Source organism: Anguilla rostrata, chromosome 10, assembly GCF_018555375.3.
Source record: "Anguilla rostrata isolate EN2019 chromosome 10, ASM1855537v3, whole genome shotgun sequence".
In the NCBI taxonomy this organism is placed as follows: domain Eukaryota; kingdom Metazoa; phylum Chordata; class Actinopteri; order Anguilliformes; family Anguillidae; genus Anguilla; species Anguilla rostrata.
The window spans coordinates 14,310,826-14,331,077 of NC_057942.1; the positions used below are offsets into that span (position 1 = coordinate 14,310,826).

Genomic DNA, 20,252 nt, shown 5'->3' on the forward strand with positions numbered 1-20,252 from the left:
GAAAGGCTGTGCTGACAGGTGAGAACTTTATTCTGGCGCCAGTCAGGCAGCTCGGCGGCGGTACCCGTGCTTTGCACACCATAACAACCCACAGAGAGACAGTGACAAGTCATTACAGCCCAACTCCCAGCTCTGCCTCCGCTCAGTGTGTGTGTGAGCGCACACCACCAATCAGAGCAGCTCCCACCGCTGGCTGCTCGCTGGTGTCTGTTTCTCTCTCCCTCTGACACACACACACACACATACACATATACACCACACACACATATACACTCACAAACGCGAGCACATGCACAAACACACACTCACACACACACACACACACACACAACACACACACATCACACACACAATACAATAACACACATCAATCACATCACACACCTACACACACACACACACACACAACACAGCAACAACACACACACACCACAACATCTACACTCGGCAGATCTCTCACACATCCACCCACCACAATCATATACACTCCACACCCACCCACACACCAGACAATAACACACACCCCCCCCCACCCCACCACACACCACCACCACACACACACCCAACACAAAAAACTCAACACACACATTTGCATACTCATAAACACACGTAAAAGTTCACATTCTCACACACACACACATACACACATTCACATGCAGACACACACACATACATATAAACACACATATGCAAGTTCACATTCACACACATACACACACACACACACACACACACACATTCATATTCACATGCAGACAGACACACACACACTCACAACATCCCTTCTTCCTTCCTGTGTGCAAGAAGGGGTCCTTCTTGCACACAGTCTCTCCCAGTTCCCAAATCTGTGTCCCACCTCCCCTCCTCCCCTTCCCCCCCCCTCACCCCAGGAGAAGTGTCCTGAGATTAATTAAACACCAGCGCCCGCCCGCCCGAGCGCGGCCTCGTCGTCTCACCTGTCAGCTCGCCCCCCCCCCCAACCCCCCACCCCCCAAAAAAAAACTCGAGCAGACGCCGTCGGGCGGCCGGTGCCTGTCTCTCTCTCTCCTCCTGGGCGAACGGCGCGGCTCGGAAGCCCCTCTCCGCTCGGAGGAAGTGCCGTGCTCCGCCGCGCCGCGCCGAAAAAAATCACAGCTCCCCGAGTCGTCTCCTGAGCCGGAACTGACAGGAACCCCTGCCTTTTTTTTTTTCATTCGCCATCGTCTCCATCAACATGGCTGCCGCTCTTCCCCGCGCGGCCGAGGCTCCCTGTCATTACCGCCGGCTTACCGCACGCGGCTAGCGGTCCTCAGTTTTTTTTTTTTTAGTATTTTTTATTATTATTATTATTATTATTTTTCTCTCCCCGCGGTTCGAGGAGTTATCCCTCCGTCACGCGTTAAAGGGCTCTCCGCTCTCTCCCTCTTTCTTTTCATTGTCTTTCCCCTCTTCTTCCTCCCCTCGCCGGTTCCCCCCCCCCCGCGCGCGCTTTCTCTTCCCGGGGCCCGTGCGCGTGTGTTTCGGGGTCGTGACCTCCTCTCAGGGAGCCGGTGGGCCCGCAGACAGCGGCCCGGGGAGGAGGGGGCCGCTGAGGCTGGCGCGCAGCTTTTTAATTGAGACGTGCTGTCAGAGCGACAAACACGCGTTTGCATGGAGCGCCGCTTCCTTTAGGGCGGGGAGCTACGCGCGCTGCGGCGGCGATGGCGATGGCAATGGCTGCGCTTCCCGCCAACGGCGCTAATCAGCCGGAGGAGGAGGAGGAGGAGAGGGGGGAGAGCCGTCCCGCCGCCGCCGCCGCTGCTGCTTCGTCTCCGGGGCTACGTGACAGGCGTAACGCGGGGGGTGGGGGTGGGGGGGAGGGTGCGTTTCCGAAGGCTTCTCGGCTCCGCTCCCCGTCCGCCCCGCCCCGCTCCTCCGGTCTCCCCCAGCTCTTTTCCCCCTCGGTGTGCGTTGTCCTCCCTCCCCGTCTTCCCGTTGCTTCTCAGCCGCGCGTCGGAGGCGTGGAGGAGCTCTTACCTGAGTCCACAGTGCGCATCGCTCCGTCAGAAACCCGGCTGCGAGTGTCACGCGCGGTTGCCTGTTTGAGGAGAAACGCCCCGGGACTCTTTTCAGCATGCTTCCAGGCAGCTGGGAGTTCCTGTTCCTGTTCCTCCTCTCGGCCCCCTGGCGCAGTACAGTGAGGAGAGTAAATCTTTACTGTCCCGACGGTACACTTTGCTTTTCGGCATGTCGCTTAATATCGACGTTGCCAAAACCGGAACCTTGAAAGTAGGAGCCAAGTGTATAGACTAGAACCAGGCTGCCCAGCTCTGTTCCTGGAGACCTATCGACCGGCTCTCATTTCAGCCCTAATTTGGCACACCTGATTCTACTAATTAGCAGCTCAGCAAGACCTCTTGCTGTTGAATGAGATTGAATGGGCTTTTGTAGGGTTAGAATTAAAACCTGCTGGACGGTTGATTTCCTGAAACGGGATTGGGCAGCCTTGTTCTAGCCGTTTCATTTTTTACCGTTGGGCTCATGTCACGCCAGGGATATGCCAGGTATGACCACGCCCAGGAAACAGATCATCGGCGTGTGTGATCATCAGATTCGGTGTTTTACTATAGGCAAGCACTGGCTATAAACACCAGAAGCAGAATGGTCCATAAGTTCTGATGGGCTTGGTGTTGGGGTTGGGGGCTGGGTTTGAGTCAGGCATGTCACATCCATGGACCATATCACTGGAGGTCTTCCAGAAACTTCTTGGTTGTAGGGCATGTCAGTCATTGCATCACCCTTTAAGATCACCTCCTTTCAGTCTGAGCCCTTGTTTCACTGTTTCAGAGCAGATCTTTTGTGTGAGTTTCCCCGATGGCTGGTAGCGTGTAGCTTTGCTAACGGAGTTCCGGGGGGGCGGGGCCTGGTCCTCAGTGGCCCCTGCGTCTCGGCGCCGTCGAGCGGCGGGGCCCGCACGCGCGTCCGCTCGCGGTTCCCGTGGAGACGAGAAGGGCCAGCGAGCTACGCGTCAGAGAAGCGGATCGTCGGGACCACTTCACTTCCCCCATTACCGGGCCGAGCGGTTTCGTTAGCGCGCGTTCTCCGCCGCGCGCCCGCTGTCATGGCAGCCCGCGCGAGCGGAGAGCCTCGTTACGCAGTCATGGAGCACCGCGCCTCGCCCTCGCAGCCGTGCGGAGGGGAAGAAGAGGTGTTCATTATGTAGTCATGGGATACCGCGCCTCACCCTCGCGACTCTGAATGGCGTAGGACTCCATTGTGGGGGGGGGGGCGTCTCCGTCATTAAAATGTCCCGAATGTTTGAGAGCGGGATACCATTATCCGTCCGCGGGGCGCACCGCGCACCTCCGGACGCAGCCCGGCCCCCTCTTTTCGGAAATGTTCCGCCAAGCCAGCGGCGTGTCGTAGCAGCGGGGCATTGTGCTGAGACACCGCCGCGCGAAGGCGCCCGGAACCAATTAAGACCCAACACAAAGCCGCGGACGGCGGCGCGGTCGCTTAGCGAAGAGAGACGTTTCCACTGAAGCCAGGGAGGCGTGGATCGGGACGCCGCGCGGTGCGCGCGCTTCCTGCTCTCTGCGGTGCCGCGTCCTGGCCTATCACGGACGAGCTGGTGATTCTCACAACTGTGTCTGAGGGGAGTAGAGCGGCAGTAGAGGCTGGGGTCAGGGTGGCCTGAAGACTCACAGGGTCTTCTAGCTTTTTTGTTGACTTTAAAATCAGCAACCAGTTTCAGCCAACAAAAGCAAGTGACGAGAGCTACAGTAACAGTGTAACAGCGTACAGTGTAACGGTGTAATTAATCTGCTTCAACGGATCAGTGTGGGGAATGGGGAAAAATAACACCCTGTAGCTTTCCTGGGTCAGCTACAGTACTCCTAACTCTAGGAAATATGCTTCAGGATTGCACAAATACTGTCTAGCCAAGTCCCGTCAAATCCCACTCACTTCCAGATCTCTAGTCATGCAGCTAGTGCAGTAGTGTATCACGATGCTTAAGGAACTGGTGTCGGAACCATGACGGCCCGTGGGTTTGATTCCTGGGCATGATGGCGTATCTGAACTTCTGGCTTCCGAAATACTCCAAACTCCAAACGAGAAGAAAAAAAAAAGTCAAGGTTGCGGGTTCGATTGTCACGTTCGTGCGCTGTGGTTCTACCCTTAAGCAACGTAGCTGATCTGAATTGCTTCAGTAGTGTATACAGCCGTATGAATGGGTTGTATGTAAAAAAAAAGACTGAGACTGTGTAAGTCTCTCTGAATAGGAGTATCCGCTAAATACCGCAATGACCTATCCGGTCCCAACGACCCCAACCTCAGTGTCAGTGAGTCTGGCTCCCTAGCCGCTTAAAAGCCCCAAATTTAAATGTTCTGAAAGCGTGGACACAATGGCTCACCGCTGGCGCTGACTCCTGCCGAACCCTGGCGGCCTTCGTTTCACAGCCGTCCAGGTATGAATGAATGAATTTACGACCGCGGGGCTGGACTGTAACCGCCACCATCTGCACGAGCGGGGAACCTGTCTTAATGCATTCCATTGAAATGCAAAACCTGGCAGGCACTTAGTCTGTAAAGGCCTTTAGAAATATGAGTAATAAATGAATGCGCCGGAGTGTATATTATAAATGGCGCTGGGAGGGAGTTTTGAGAGACCTGCTGTCGTTTCAGTATGTCTGAAGCCCTTTTGTTCCCATCCAGGGCACCGTCTTCTTTGTGTGTCTCAGCAGGTAGACGCGAGGGGTTAATCCACACAATGGGAATGGTTGGGGATGGCTTTATGCTGTTTATAGTTCATTGTTCATCCTTCACTAAGCTCCCCAAAATGTCATTGTGCATTGTTTCCCCCCCCCCCCCCTTCATTTTCAACCTTGCCTTTAATCCCGTGTCTGTTTCATGTGTTTGAATGAATGAATATTGATTCGCCCTTTTTTCATCTCGTTTAAGAGCGTTGTTTGTAGTTTGAGCTTTTGCTGTGCGGGTGTGTGTCCTGTTATGTTGAGCCGTGCTTTTATGTGTGTGTGCATGTGTGTGTGTGTGTAAGAAACTGTGAGCGTGTGTGTGTACTTTCGTGTGTATGTATGTGGTTGTGATTGTGTGTGCATTCATGTCTGAATCTGTGCATAAAGTATATGTTTGTGGGTGCATAATTTTAATTTTTCTGTGTTGCTTCATGTACATTTATGTGTTAATGTTTGTATGAACATTCAGTTTTACCATTGTTTTGTGTTTTTCACATGTTCACATGAATAATTTTGGTGTGTTGTGTGTCTATATGTGCGTGGATGTTTGTGAGGAAGCATCCGTGCTCCTAAGCTGTGTGTGTGCGTGCGTGTCTGTGTGCGCGTGTGTGTGTGCGTGCGTGCGTGCGTGTGCGCGTGTGTATGAGAGTGGATTGTTGCGCTGTGTCGTGGTCTGATCCATGGGTGTCTCTGGTACAGCCCGCACGAGTGCCACCCCCCAGGCCCCCACCCCCCCGGGTTCAACGCAGCGCAAGGCCCGTGAGTACCCCCCCAAACCCCCCCACCCCACCACCGATGCCCCTCGACCCGGGCATCACCGCACCTCCCAAATCTGCCCCCTGGAGTGATACACTGTGCACGCAATCTGAGGCTGCAGGCACTATACCAACCACAGTATGCGCGAGTGCTTTTCTGCGTGTGTGAGTTTGTGTGTTTCTGCGTGTGTGGGTTTGTGTGTGTCTGCGTGTGTGGGTCTGTGTGTTTCTGCGTGTGTGGGTTTGTGTGTTTCTGCGTGTGTGGGTTTGTGTGTTTCTGCGTGTGTGGGTCTGTGTGTTTCTGCGTGTGTGGGTCTGTGTGTTTCTGCGTGTGTGAGTTTTTGCGTTTCTGCGTGTGTGGGTTTGTGCGTTTCTGCGTGTGTGAGTTTGTGTGTTTCTCCGTGTGTGAGTTTGTGTGTTTCTGCGTGTGTGGGTTTGTGTGTTTCTGCGTGTGTGGGTTTGTGTGTTTCTGCGTGTGTGGGTCTGTGTGTTTCTGCGTGTGTGGGTCTGTGTGTTTCTGCGTGTGTGAGTCTGTGTGTGTCTGCGTGTGTGAGTCTGTGTGTTTCTGCGTGTGTGAGTCTGTGTGTTTCTGCGTGTGTGGGTGTGTGTGTTTCTGCGTGTGTGGGTTTGTGTGTTTCTGCGTGTGTGAGTCTGTGCGTTTCTGCGTGTGTGGGTTTGTGTGTTTCTGCGTGTGTGGGTCTATGTGTTTCTGCGTGTGTGGGTTTGTGTGTTTCTGCGTGTGTGAGTCTGTGTGTTTCTGCGTGTGTGGGTTTGTGCGTTTCTGTGTGTGTGAGTCTGTGTGTTTCTGCGTGTGTGAGTTTGTGTGTTTCTGCGTGTGTGGGTTTGTGTGTTTCTGCGTGTGTGGGTTTGTGTGTTTCTGCGTGTGTGGGTCTGTGTGTTTCTGCGTGTGTGAGTTTGTGTGTTTCTGCGTGTGTGAGTTTTTGTGTTTCTGCGTGTGTGGGTTTGTGTGTTTCTGCGTGTGTGAGTCTGTATTTCTGCGTGTGTGGGTTTGTGTGTGTCTGCGTGTGTGGGTTTGTGTGTGTCTGCGTGTGTGGGTTTGTGTGTGTCTGCGTGTGTGGGTTTGTGTGTGTCTGCGTATGTGAGTCTGTGTGTGTCTGCGTGTGTGAGTCTGTGTTTCTGCGTGTGTGGGTTTGTGTGTTTCTGCGTGTGTGGGTTTGTGTGTTTCTGCGTGTGTGGGTGTGTGTGTTTCTGCGTGTGTGGGTTTGTGTGTTTCTGCGTGTGTGGGTTTGTGTGTTTCTGCGTGTGTGGGTCTGTGTGTTTCTGCGTGTGTGGGTTTGTGTGTTTCTGCGTGTGTGGGTTTGTGTGTTTCTGCGTGTGTGGGTTTGTGTGTTTCTGCATGTGTGAGTCTGTGTGTTTCTGCGTGTGTGAGTCTGTGTGTTTCTGCGTGTGTGAGTTTGTGTGTTTCTGCATGTGTGGGTTTGTGTGTTTCTGCGTGTGTGGGTTTGGGTGTTTCTGCGTGTGTGGGTTTGTGTGTTTCTGCGTGTGTGGGTTTGGGTGTTTCTGCGTGTGTGGGTTTGTGTGTTTCTGCGTGTGTGGGTTTGGGTGTTTCTGCGTGTGTGGGTTTGTGTGTTTCTGCGTGTGTGGGTCTGTGTGTTTCTGCGTGTGTGGGTTTGTGTGTTTCTGCGTGTGTGGGTTTGTGTGTTTCTGCGTGTGTGGGTCTGTGTGTTTCTGCGTGTGTGGGTGTGTGTGTTTCTGCGTGTGTGGGTTTGTGTGTTTCTGCGTGTGTGGGTTTGTGTGTTTCTGCGTGTGTGGGTTTGGGTGTTTCTGCGTGTGTGGGTTTGTGTGTTTCTGCGTGTGTGGGTTTGTGTGTGTCTGCGTGTGTGGGTCTGTGTGTTTCTGCGTGTGTGAGTTTTTGTGTTTCTGCGTGTGTGGGTTTGTGTGTTTCTGCGTGTGTGAGTCTGTATTTCTGCGTGTGTGGGTTTGTGTGTGTCTGCGTGTGTGGGTTTGTGTGTGTCTGCGTGTGCGGGTTTGTGTGTGTCTGCGTGTGCGGGTGTGGGTGTTTCTGCGTGTGTGAGTCTGTGTGTTTCTGCATGTGCGGGTGTGGGTGTTTCTGCGTGTGTGGGTGTGTGTGTTTCTGCGTGTGTGGGTCTGTGTGTTTCTGTGTGTGTGGGTTTGTGTGTTTCTGCGTGTGTGGGTTTGTGTGTTTCTGCGTGTGTGGGTTTGTGTGTTTCTGCGTGTGTGGGTCTGTGTGTTTCTGCGTGTGTGGGTTTGTGTGTTTCTGCGTGTGTGGGTTTGTGTGTTTCTGCGTGTGTGGTCTGTGTGTTTCTGCTGGTGTGTGAGTTGTGTGTTTCTCGTGTGTGGGTTTGTGTGGTTTTCTGCTGCGTGTGTGGGTCTGTGTTTGCGTGTTCGGTTGGTGTTCTGCGTGTGTGGGTTTGTGTGTTTCTGCGTGTGTGGGTCTGTGTGTTTCTGCGTGTGTGGGTTCTGTGTGTTTTTCTGCGTGTGTGGGTTTGTGTGTTTCTGCGTGTGTGGGTTTGTGTGTGTTCTGCGTGTGTGGGTCGTGTGTTGTTTCTCTGCGGTGTGTGGTTTGTGTGTTTTCTTGCTGGTGTGGGTCTGTGTGTTTCTGCGTGTGTGGGTTTGTGTGTTTCTGCGTGTGTGGGTCTGTGTGTTTCTGCGTGTGTGGGTCTGTGTGTTTCTGCGTGTGTGAGTTTGTGTGTTTCTGCGTGTGTGGGTTTGTGTGTGTCTGCGCGTGTGTGGGTGCATACTGTGACATTTAACTGTAGCTGGAGTCTAACCCTCTAGTCTTGTGGCTGCAGAGCTTCGTTTATGTTTCCTGTGCCCCGGTGTGTGTGTGTGCGCGCCCGTGCTCGCGTGTGTGTGTGCCGACGCACCGTGACAGCTAGCTCTTCCTGGAGTCCTTAATCCTCTAGTTTTATCTTCTGTTTTCCGGTTTGTGTGTGTGCGTGTGTGGCCACTGGCCTGCACTGTGACTGCCTGCCAAACCTCCTCACTGATTAACATGACTAAACCCAGCAGGAGGTGCTGTTATTCTGGTATTCTCCTCCTTTTTTGGTCCCTCTGGCCAAACTCACTTCCTCCGTGCACCTCCTCAGCGTACCTGTGCAGAGAAAATTCTCAAAACGCTCAATGTGTGCCGTGATTCCTGAGAATGTACCGGAACTCTTTTCACTGTGTTAGGCCTTTCGTGAGATGATAACGTCTCTACATGTTGACTGAAACTGGAGAGGAAGCTGTGGAGATGCAGTGTCTGAGGTTATTTATGGGGGGGGGGGGGTGGTTTGCAGGTGTGGAGTGTGATTGCAGGCGTGCGTATGCTGCATGGCGCTCCCCCTGCCTGTTTGTTAGCACCTCCCCCCCGTGTGCTGAGGAAACAGGAAGTGTCAGGAAGCAGGGAACAGGAAGCGTCTGGTGTAGTCGCGCTCACACCCCTCATCCCCGATCACGTCAACGTGGGACTGAGTGTCGGGATACGAAAACAAACGAAAACACACAGGGTTTCATTAACCAGCGGAAAATTAAGAGCGTAGCTTTTGTTTTCCAGTTCCCCCTCCTCTCTCTCTCTCCATCTCTCCCTATCTCTCTCTCACCCTCGCCTCTACCTAAATGAGATGACAGAGGTTGTATTGCCTCTTAATGTCACATAGTTGCTTAGCATACAGCCTTATCCAGGGTACGTACGGTACGTTTGCAGTATTCCCACAGCCTTGACAGCAGGGGCTAACCTTTGGTTTGTGTGCTTATTTTACTTTATGGCACTTATTCGCTCCTTTGTGTGTCGGATGGGTCTGGAGAGCCAGTGCGGTGCATAGAGGGAAATTGCTCCTCCCTTGGGAAGCCTGTCTGGGCAGCAGCGTTCTGTTGTGGGATGGGATCCTGCAGCCTCTCTGGGGTAATATTAAGTCCCTGTGCAACACAGCTGTAGGCATAGCTGTGGGTATATATTTATCGTCCTTGTATCGTATAGTACAGCTTTATCGTATTTGTGCGTTAATATTAAGCTTCCTGAGTCGGCCGTTTCTGTGTAGCAATAGAGATATCTTTTGGCTGCGCAGCTGTTGTGTATCTGTTTAGTAATGCTGCAGTCCCTGAGTTGCACAGCTGTAGCGTGTCTTTGGTTGGACAGCAACTGTGCTGTGAGCTGTTTTTCTGGTGCCTGTGCCAGCGGAGGGATTCTCTGGAGCCCAGCGTTCCACAGTCCTCCTGCTGGGTGTGCGCGCCTCCCAGTAATCCCAGACTTCCGCTGGCTCCCACGCCGACTGTTTACCCTGTCGTTTATGCTTTTCAGCGTGTGTGTGTGTGTGTGTGTGTGTGTGTGTGTGTGTGGGGGTGTGTGTGTGTGTGTGTGTGTGTGGTGTTGTTGTGATGTGTGTGTGTATGTGGGTGGGTGTGTGTTTGTGAGAGCGGGAGAGGGAGAGGAAGAGAGAGAGAGAGTGAAATGCTAAGCCTCCAGGACACAGAACCACTCCCCCCACCCTTCTTTTCTAGAAATGTGGACTGACCTAGCCCCTAAAGATCCCCCCCCAGCACCAAACCCTGACTCCTACCCAACACACACACACACACACACACACACACACATTGCACACGCACACGACACACACAACACTACACACCCACAGCACCACCGCACACACACCACACACACTCACACATCCACCCACACGCACAGCACCACACGCACGCACACACACTCACACACACACATACTCGCACACACTCACACACACACACACACACTCACACTCTCACACACACACACGCACACACACGCACACGCACACACACACTCTCTCACACACACACACACACAGACTCTCACCCCACACACACACACACACTCTCACACACACACGCACACACACACACACACTCTCACACACACACTCACTCACACACACACACACACTCTCACACACACACACTCACACACACACACACACTCCTCGTTGCCGGCGTGCCTGGCCGGCGGGGCCGAGCCGGGGGCTCTTCTCTGAAGCGGCGCGGGGGGAGAAGGTGAAAGTATTCACGGCACGATGACAAGCCAGCGTCACGCATCACCTTCCAGCTCAGGCTTAATTAAACAGCCTTTCATTCCCCCCCCCCCTCCGCCCCCCCTCCGCCGGCCCCGCCGCTTTGTTCGCCCGCCCTTAATGAAGCAGTCTCCTCCATCCATCCCGCTGATTGCCAGGCCGCTGTCTTTGTTTGTTGGCTCCCGGCCATCTGGCTGTGCTTCGCCGCCTCCGCTCGCCTAATTAGCTCTGTTGTTCTTTTTCCTCCCCAAGTTTTTTGCGCCCTGTTTCAAGTTCAGGCAAACAGCACCAAAACTTAATCCCGTCCACCACCGCGCCCCCCCCCCCCCAACCCCCCCCCTCCCTCAGCGAGGGGCCGGGGTCGGCCTGGACATGGCCCGAGCGTGACCTTCCCCTCTCTGCCCACCGGTGGGGGATTCGCCGGTCCCTCCCAAGCCTGGCTTGTTTCCATGCCCTCATCTCAGGCAGGTATTTCTCTGAACACAGTTAGCGAGGGGAAGCCTTACTGCGGCTGTGGGCGGTGCTCGCTGCCCTGCTGCTGTTTGTGGGTTGTGTGTCTGCTTCCTGTCCACCACAGAATGAGGCTCAGGGATACACGCAAACCAAAGTGTCTCACCTCCGCCCTTTTCCCCCTCCAGTCGCCTCTGAACATGCCCTGAACATCGCTTTACCTGTTTAGCTCCGCCCCCTTTACTGCTCCACCCACCTGGCCCCTCCCTTTCAGGATCTCTTCTCCCCTTTAATGCCTGCATTCACGAGGGGCATCCTCATCTCTGTTCACCTGTTACTGCTCTGTACACTGGGTCAAGAGCGTTCCCTGAGGTGTTCACTGAGCATGCTCCCGGTCGGGGGTCAGTCAGAGGTCATCTGGCCCCCACCCCTCTCATGCCTGTGCGTGTGAATGCCCTTCCTGTGTGTCAGCGGGGGGGCTCTCTGACTGGCTGGCTTATTGCAAAATGGAGGCGTTTCCATGCGAGGGGCCATTCATAATGAGAGCCAGAATTCCTCTGTGCTTGGCTGTGTGCAATGAATCGCGATGCTCACCTCCCTTGTAAGTAAACATTGAGTAGAAAGAGGCTTCTAAGTGTGTGTGTGTGTGTGTGTGCGTGTGTGTGTGTGTGTGTGTGTGTGTGTGTGCGTGCGTATGTGCGCACGTGTGTGTGAGATTATGTGCAGGTAATCGTGTTCCTTTGAGTTTTTGTATGTGCATGTGTGGAGTGTGGTTAGCTAGGCTGAGCAAGTTCCTCCGGACTTCCTGTTCTCCTCAGTGTTTCTCTCTCTCTGCTCAGAGCTCGCACTCATTCCCCACATGCCCTCCTGGCACCGGTCGGTCCCGTTCCCTTTCCCGGGCCGCGGGGCCAGCTCGCGCCCGTCTGCCGCCGGGCTCTAACCTGAGAGAGAGCGCGCGGCGCGGCGTTCTGCGGTTACTCAACGCGGCGCGTGTCTCGGGTGCTGTGAGCTTCTTCCGGGCTTTGCCCTGCGGGGGCCCTGCTCTCTCTGCTGTGTCCGTTGGGGCTTTTGTGCTCCGTTGTGGGGTGCCTTTGTCCGGGGTGGGCATCGCAAGCGACCTGGTGTTTGGATGGAAGTTAAAAACCTAGCGTCCGCTCCTGCAGGCTCGCTGAGTGTGTGTGAGCGCGCGTGCGCCCGTGCGTCTCACTCCTGTCCGTGTGGCCTTCCCCCTGCAGGCTCGGCCCCCGCGCCCCCTGGTGGTGAAGAGGCCCCGCAGCAACGTCGCCCTGGACGCCCGCCGCACCTCCGCCTCCAGCCCCGAGCAGTAAGCGCGCCCTCCACTCCTTCCTCTGTCCTTTATCTCTTCACTCATCTCTCCATCCATCCACCCATCAGCAGTGGGATATACTGTAGTCACCTACCACAGTCAACAAGTTACTCTAGGTTTGAATCCAAAATTGGGAAGCTGCCATGCTCTGGAACGTAAGTAAACTGAAAAGTTCTGGTAAACACCCAGCTGGGTCAACATAGTAAACTATTACAGTTACATATCCCTGGACAAAGGCATCTACATTATTACTAATTATGTAATTAACTGTATATTATATAAGTAATGCACCTTTCTCTCTCTGCACACACGCACTAGAATTCACACAGTCTACAGTCTACACTCCATCCACATGCAGATATTACTGTACTTTCTTACTCCAGCCACTGTTAGTCAGTAATCACCAAACAGCCCTGTTAGCTCAGTGTTTAGTGTCACGCTTACATCATTTAATGAGAAGACCACATCTTAGTTTTTTTTTTTTTGTCTGTGTGAAAGATACTACTAATAGAAGCACAATATGAAAACTATGACAGATATACAATGTGATTTATTTTGGCTGATCCATTATAGTCTATATTAAAATGATATTTGTCCCTCTTGGGCAGTGGTTAAATCAAACCCGACCAATAATCATTTGTTGCAAACACAGCACTATACTTTATGTTATTAGCTCATATTTTCTATGGTTAAAACATAGCTCAAAACACAAACCAGAGCTTGCATCATCTTTTTTTCCCCACAGCAGATGGGACAAACTTTGATTCATTTCTCGGTCTGTGACTTTGGCAGCTCGTGAGTTTGAAATAGGGGAGTCTAAAAAATCTGACCTTCAAAAGTTTGAATCGTCCCGAATCTGCGTTTGATTATTCGGTGTTATTAACGAGGGCCGGCTGTTCACGTAAAGATCAGCCGTTTGCCGCTGATTCCGTTTTGACTTGATTTAGCACTGCCTGTGTGTTCTGCACATTCAATCATTTTAAATGCAAGCTACGAGATAGAATTTCTGAGAGAAACTGGAGATTGGGTGAAAACCGAATGTTGAAATTGGGTGTGTAGACTACATTTTTGTTTAATGGAAGCATTGAACATTAATTGCATTAAGGAATTTAAGAACATGAATGAAGAACACTTTGCATGGCAGTAAGCATTACCTTATCAGTAAAAGTTTTCATCGATCTCCGAAAATGGCAAGAGTCCACAGTGGTTACAAAGCTATGGCCACTCTCTTAGATGCAGTTTAGTGTAGAGGATTTTCCATTTGATTCTAATAGGTGGTCCTTATTAAAATTGTAACGGAACAAAACCAATTCAGATTCACACATTCAACTGGCAGTTAATGGGTAAATATAATTAATAAATTAATAAATAACCAACCGACACTTAACAGCCCCCTAATGTCCTGTGCGCATTGAGGCTGAGAGGGACTAAGGGGTGAGTGAGGCCAGACCCATCCCCGTGGTCCTGTTTGGGGGGGTTCAGAGCTAGCACAGAGGGGGCCAGAGGGACCTGCTCCTCCAGGTGTAATTACTGCCTGTAATTAGCTGGCTTCCTCATGACGAGCTCCACCGTACCGCAGGGTGCTGAAGATCATTTTATTGAAAAAATAATAATAAACTCGCACCCAAGACGGTAATTGAAAAAAATATCCATTTAAGGAAGCATAGACACTGCGCGTTCAAAAAAAAAAAAAAAAACCTCAGAGAGCTTTGTGTGTTTTTATAAAGAATTCTTTCCGGATTTTATTTTCAGTGAAAACGAGCTAAAGGAGTCGGCCAAAGCGATTCCTCTGCAGAAAAATCATGTTTATTTTATGCTGGCGGGGGGCGGGGGGGGGGGGGGGGGGACAAATAGAGCTCGCTGCCTCAATTTTTCCCTCTTTCTTTCAGTTTGAGAAAGGCCGTGATGCAAGAGGGTGCGGAGGTTAGCGCGGCTCAGACAATTTGCAATTGAGCCATTTCTCCGCAGCAACATTCACACCTGCTGAGCCAATTTAGCATCCTGGAAGCAGCCTAACAACTAGATATATAATTATACGCTAGGTTGACCCCAAACTATTAGACTCAAAGGGGCAAAATTGTGTCTTCCGTGTGTATTCAAATTAAGCTTGAAGCCATCCCCAGACAGAGGAAGGAAGCGGAGAAATGAGGGAAGAAAAGCGCTGCTTTTTCTCGGCGAGGTGAGAAATGAGGAACCGCGGGCGAGCGGTGGCGGTTCGCAGGGCGGAGCCAGGAAGCGCTGCAGTTTGCGGTCTTACGGGCCGATCAGACCTGCGGCTGACGGACAGGATGTAGAAATGACTCCGCGTCCTTTTGTAGCAGAGTTGCGGTCATCGCGGTCGGCAGAACCGAATAGCGATACGCACGCTGGTCTGCTTGTTTTGTGGTCAGTTTCTGGTCGCTTATTTTATTGTTCTCGACCGCTTCCTGGAGCGTGGGTAGTAAAGTGAACTGCGGTCTCGGTGGTGCGTTGAGTCGGCAGGAACGGGAGGTTGTTTTGATCGGAGCGGTTCGATTGACACTGAACATCCATCTGATCAGCGATGCTTTAACCGTACACGCGAATGCTCATCTCTACAGCCTTCAGGGGGCTCCCAAAGGCGAATAATGAAGATCTATACTGCACCCTTGTGGCTTTTTTTGCATACTGCAATTATTATTTTAAATTGCAGCCTGCGGGGAGGTGGGCTTCACAACAGAACCGCAAGTAATACAGAAGTAAATGGCAGCGATAACAACTTCACCTGATAAAAGTATTCTGGCTGCGTAGCGCGTTCGGAGTTCTGAATCTCGCAGAGCGCTGCCGTGAGCTGAACGCGGAAAGCCTTCGCTGAGTGACGGTAAGACGGACAGCGAGAGGCTGTCACGGCTGTAAAGGCCCTCGTGGACATGTACCTGTTTCAGGAACGGGGGAATTCCCGTTTATTCCGGCTCCAAACGGGCGCTCCAGACGGGCAGCGCTCCGAACGGCAGAGCGCGCTCCGAAGCCGGGTCACGCGGGAGACGGCTCCCGGCGATCGCCGCCCTCCACGACCGCCTGAGCCGATTTTTTTAATCCGCGCGCCTCTTGCCTTCCCCCCCCCCCCCTTTTAACCAGAGGTGCCGGTGATGCCCCCCGAAAATGACAGCTCGCGTGAATATTAAGCATCCCCCGGCTTCTTTCTACATCTTATTCCCCCCCGCCCCTGCCCCCACCCTCACCCCCATCCCCGCTACGCCCTCAGCCTCCTCGGCGGCTGGGCTCCCCCCCCCCCCCCCCACCCACCCCGCCCTTAGTGTCAATTAAAAGTGAAATATCTGCATTTGTCAACATTTCATCTGCGGGCCGGGCCCGTGACGTGTCGCTGATTTGTCGGGGGTTCTCTGACACTCGAGAGGGAGCGGGAGGCGCGCGGAGCCCCCCCCCCTCATTAAAGCACGCGGCGGCTCCATGATGCTCTACTCGGCGCTACGCCTGCTCGCCCCGCCTCGACGCACCGTCTCCCTGACACGATACTTACCCAGGAACAGCGCCGCCTGTCAGGCCTGTCACATGCCAGCGCGGCACTGCTCAACCACGGGGGAGGGAGGGGGGAGGGGGGAGGGACGGGAGGGGGCGGGGGGCCCGCACAATCTCTGCTGTTTATCCCCTCAGCCCCCCACCCCCACCCGTAGCCCCTCTGTTCTCTCTCTCTTTCTCTCTTGGTCTCTGTCTCTTTATTCTCCTTTCCTCTCCTCCTGCCCTCTTTTGGGGAGGAGGAGAGGCCGTCCCCTCGTACCGAACGGGGTCCTAATCCGTCGCGCGGGTGGCTTGTCGTCCCCGGAAACCGCGGCGGAACGACCGCGCGGGTCAGAGCCGCTGACGCCGCGGTCTGGTGGTCCTGGAATCCGCAGCGGAAGCCGACCGCTTCCGGTCAACGAAACGCGGTTTCATTAAGAGCGTGTGCGGGGCGGTGCGGGCGGGGAGGGGTCACCCCACGCGTCCCCGTCCTCGTCCTCTTTCTGCCCGAATGACACGCCGTGTCCGCTCACTTTACCCAGCAGAACTCTGTGTGGCTTTGCCAGTCCTCCCTGAGCAGGATAGTGAAAGCTGCGTTTTACTCCCTCTGTGTGTGTGTGTGTGTGTGCGTGCCAGTGGGTATATTAGTGTGTGCTTAGATGTTTTGCGTGTGTGTGTGTGTATGTGTGTATATGTGTGTCCGTGTGTGTGTGTGTGTGTATGTATGTAAATGTGTGTCCGTGTGTGTGTGTGTGTATGTGTGTGTGTGTGTTTTTGTCCGTGTGTGTGTGTGTGTGTGTTTTTGTCTGTGTGTGTGTGTGTGTGTGTGTGTGTGGCGTATGTGTGTATATGTGTGTCCGTGTGTGTGTGTGTCTGTGTGTATGTGTGTGTGTGTGTGTGTGCCTGTGAGTGAGTGTGTGTGTGTATGTGTGTGTCCGTGTGTGTGTGTGTGTGTGTGTATGTATGTAAATGTGTGTCCGTGTGTGTGTGTGTGTATATGTGTGTGTGTGTGTGTTTTTGTCTGTGTGTATGTGTGTGTGTGTGTGCCTGTGAGTGAGTGTGTGTGTACAGGCAGGGCCTCTTGGCTGAGACTTCATCCCTGCATTCCTGCAGCCTCAGCCCCCACACTGAGGCCAGAGAGTGGACACTTCGCTTCAGTGCCGACTACAAATCACATTCATTAAGAAAAAAAACACGCTGTCCGGTGCACAGGAGTGGAAACCCACAAAGAGACAAAGGAATTTGGTATTAGACCTTCAAAGGGGCCAGGGAGTGGAGAGAGATGTAAAAGGATTAGACAAGCTTTTGTGCTCAAATAGAGGAAATCTACCCCCCCAGCCCAGCTACATTTATTGTTCAGCTGGGTTTTCACATCTCCAGTTGACTCTGTGTTCTTGACTTAGTCAGACTTTTTATTTAATCTGTATGCTTGGTCTCATGATAAAACATGGAGAGGTGCCATAAGAGAACACAGTGGTTTCATTAAAAAAAATAATTTAAAAAACTCAACTACTCTGATGCCAAAAAACAATGAACGTGAGAAATAATTCAGGAAGTAGTTTGATTGATGTCTCTGAACACACGGGGTTGAAAGCTGATTTTCTTCGGTGCGAGTTGGGGGGTCTGCTAGTTTCTGGGCAGGGCAGTAGAACACTCTGTTTGTCTCTGGTCACCAGCTGTAGCCCCTCATAACAGCTAAAGTCTGAGGGACTCCAGAAGAGGAAGTTCATGGACGGAGACAGACCATTAGACCCTAGGCATGCAGTGCTGAGGTAAAACAGGCAGTCCACATTGTTAAATAAGGAATCCTTGCCGTCTCACAGAATGTGAATTGCCACTGAAACAGGAATGGTGAGGAATTTTCAATTTAATCAAACGTGGCACTTTGATTCAGTGAAAATAAGTATGAGCCAGTGGTTGATTAAATGCCATTTTTGCCATACAGTTCTTTTGTATGTGGCCCTTTAGTGGTATGCATGGAGCAGCTTCATTTCAGGTATAGAATGAGCCGTAAAGCAGAAAGAAAACTTTTGAGGGGTGTTTAGGTGTCAGCAGCAAATAAATTCGTTGAATTAATTATCAGGCAGGGAAATTTTGAAATGTTTGTTCGTTCTTATTTAAATGATCTAATGATGGACAGTGCCACTGTAATAAATGATGGGTTGAGAACAGTTTTGATGTGCAGATCTGAGCACTGCCGTAAGGTGCTTGTGTGTTGAGTGTAAGGGGCTGGCGGGGAAGCATGTGGGTTCACCGGGTTCGTTCAGCAGTGCTGTGTGAGAGATGATTGGAGGGAAGCTCATGCCAGTGTCCTGTCTGGAGCTGTGTGAGACACAGGGATGGGGACGGTCCCCACAAACCAGCGTGCGCACATTCTTAAGCAGCATGCTGTACTCTGACTTTAAATTCACTCAAAATCAAACACCTCTCTCTCTCTCTCTCTCTCTTTCTGATAGGATACACTGGTCACCCCTTCTCCCCCTCCCTCAGTGCTTTCTGCCTCTCTCCTCTCACTCTAGCTTTCTCTCTTTCTCAGTGTTTGATTTTGGCTGTGTCTCTCTCTCCCTCCGTCCCTGTGTCCCTCTCTCTCTCTAGCTTTGTCCGGCCCACGCGCCACTACACCGTCTTCCTGTCGGAGGACTCGTCGGGGGACGAGTTCCAGCATGAGGAGGACTCTGTTTCCGGCTTCTCTGAGAACTTCCTCTTCTCTGCTCCCTTTGAATGGTCTCTACTTTCAGATCTCTGCGTGTTTTTGCTCGTGTGCGTCTCACGCGTCTCAGTGTGTCTCATTTGTTTCTCGGTGTGCCTCTTGCGCCCTTGAGTGATTCATCCACAAATCCGTCTGCTCACATTAGTACTACATATCCCAGAATCCCAGCTCTCTCTCATGTTGAGGTCATTTTTACTCCGTTTGTCATCTGGTGTGGACAACCATTTTATCTTAGATTGTTGTATGTTGCTTAGCCAACTAATTTCTTTAGCAGGTTCATTATTCATTTGTCTTTAGTTATGTATAATCTTGCGTTCATGAAATGAACAATTTGGTAATATCACGATCCTGATTGATGTTGCTATATAAATATATAATGTTTGCCAACATGGTACATTTTTACTATTTGGTGGTGCCTTCGCAAGCCACAAAAAAATATGTGTCACCTAGCAAAAACATCGGTCCTGTTATGTTGTGAAACTGTGGTTTTGATGATGCTTCTGTGCAATACTTATACTATAAAGAGCATTGTCTAATATAAAGTATAAAGAAAATAATCTATTTACATTATTGGATGTTTTAGTTATTTTTTCACAACTTAATCATGTGCATGAAATGTATATTAACTGATTGTATTCAGTGTTCGCTCACCTGCTTTCACTATGTCTCATATTCCAGGCCACAGCCTTAAATATGTGTGTGTGTGTGTCTGTGTGCATCTGTGTGTGCGTGTGTGTGTGTGTGTGTGTGTGTGTGTGTGTGTCTGTGTGTGTGTTTTGGAATCTCACTCTCTGCTTTACCTGCTTTAACTGTCCCATATGCCAGGCCTCAGCCTTACAGGACCCTAAAGGAGGCGGACTTTGCGGAGGCGGAGGAGGGGCAAGGGGCGGAGCGTGTCCAGGGTCACACGGCGCCCCCGAGCCCCGTGGGCGACAAGATCACGGAGATCAGCCTCCTGGACGACATCTTCGGCCTGGAGGGGGAGCTGGAGAGCCAGACCCTCACGCTGGCCAAAAGCCTGGAGGACCTGCGCACTCCCAAAGACCCTGCGGACCTGAGGGAGCAGGTCAAGTTCAGTTACCAGGTCAGGGTGCGGCCTGCGCCAAGCGCTTTACATACTTCAGTACTGTTGCTCTATTTAGCCATCGGCTGTGCGCTAGGTATCATTTGTGCTCACTGTTGGCTTTGGAAAGTTGCCGGGTTTATATTTTACCTTAAAATCAGCAGCCATTTTGGCTCCAAGAAACCAGGTGAGGTGAGTTAACTGTGTAACCAACTGTTCAATCACATGCTGGTTAATAATAAAAATCCTGCACACCCTGCAGCTCTCCAAGGGACAGGCTAAATACCATTGCATTATATGCACTTTTATTAACCTTACGGTACTTCATTTATCCAAGTCCTGTACACTTACTGCAGTGGTTCTCGACTCTGTTCCTGGAGATCTACCGTCCTGTACATTTTCACTCCAACTGTTTTCACTCCTAGAAAGCACATCTCATTCAACAGCTAGAGATCTCATTGTGCTGATAATTAGTAGTCAGGTGTGCCATAAAACAGTGTTGCTATGAGAACCTACAGGATGGCAAGGGTTGGGAACCACTGCCTTACTGTACTTTTATTCTTTATCAACCTTCTTTATGTGTATAGATAAAGCCTAAAGGTGGAGGGATGTGTGTATTTAAATGTAGAGGGATGTGTGTATCTAAAGGTGAAGGGATGTGTGTGTCTAAATGTGGAGGGATGTGTGTATCTGAAGGTGAAGGGATGTGTGTGTCTAAAGGTGGAGGAATGTGTGTTTGTTTGCAG

At 51.8% G+C, this 20,252-nt stretch overlaps 1 protein-coding gene across 6 annotated transcripts in view; it reads left to right on the forward strand.

Moving 5' to 3' along the window:
* Positions 1-20,252, forward strand: part of LOC135265082 (DENN domain-containing protein 1A-like) — a 140,423-nt gene that overhangs the window by 114,867 nt on the left and 5,304 nt on the right. For 3 of the 6 annotated variants that reach the window (XR_010332844.1, XM_064354324.1, XM_064354326.1), the window contains 4 exons: positions 5,415-5,474; positions 12,165-12,253; positions 18,329-18,457; positions 19,269-19,527. Coding sequence is in view for 5 of the 6 variants with exons in the window: in XM_064354324.1 (XP_064210394.1) it covers positions 5,415-5,474; positions 12,165-12,253; positions 18,329-18,457; positions 19,269-19,527 (537 nt within the window). In the remaining variant the exon portion in view is untranslated. The remainder of the gene's footprint in view (positions 1-5,414; positions 5,475-12,164; positions 12,254-18,328; positions 18,458-19,268; positions 19,528-20,252) is intronic. The other 3 variants (XM_064354327.1, XM_064354325.1, XM_064354328.1) reach the window with 3 other exon arrangements.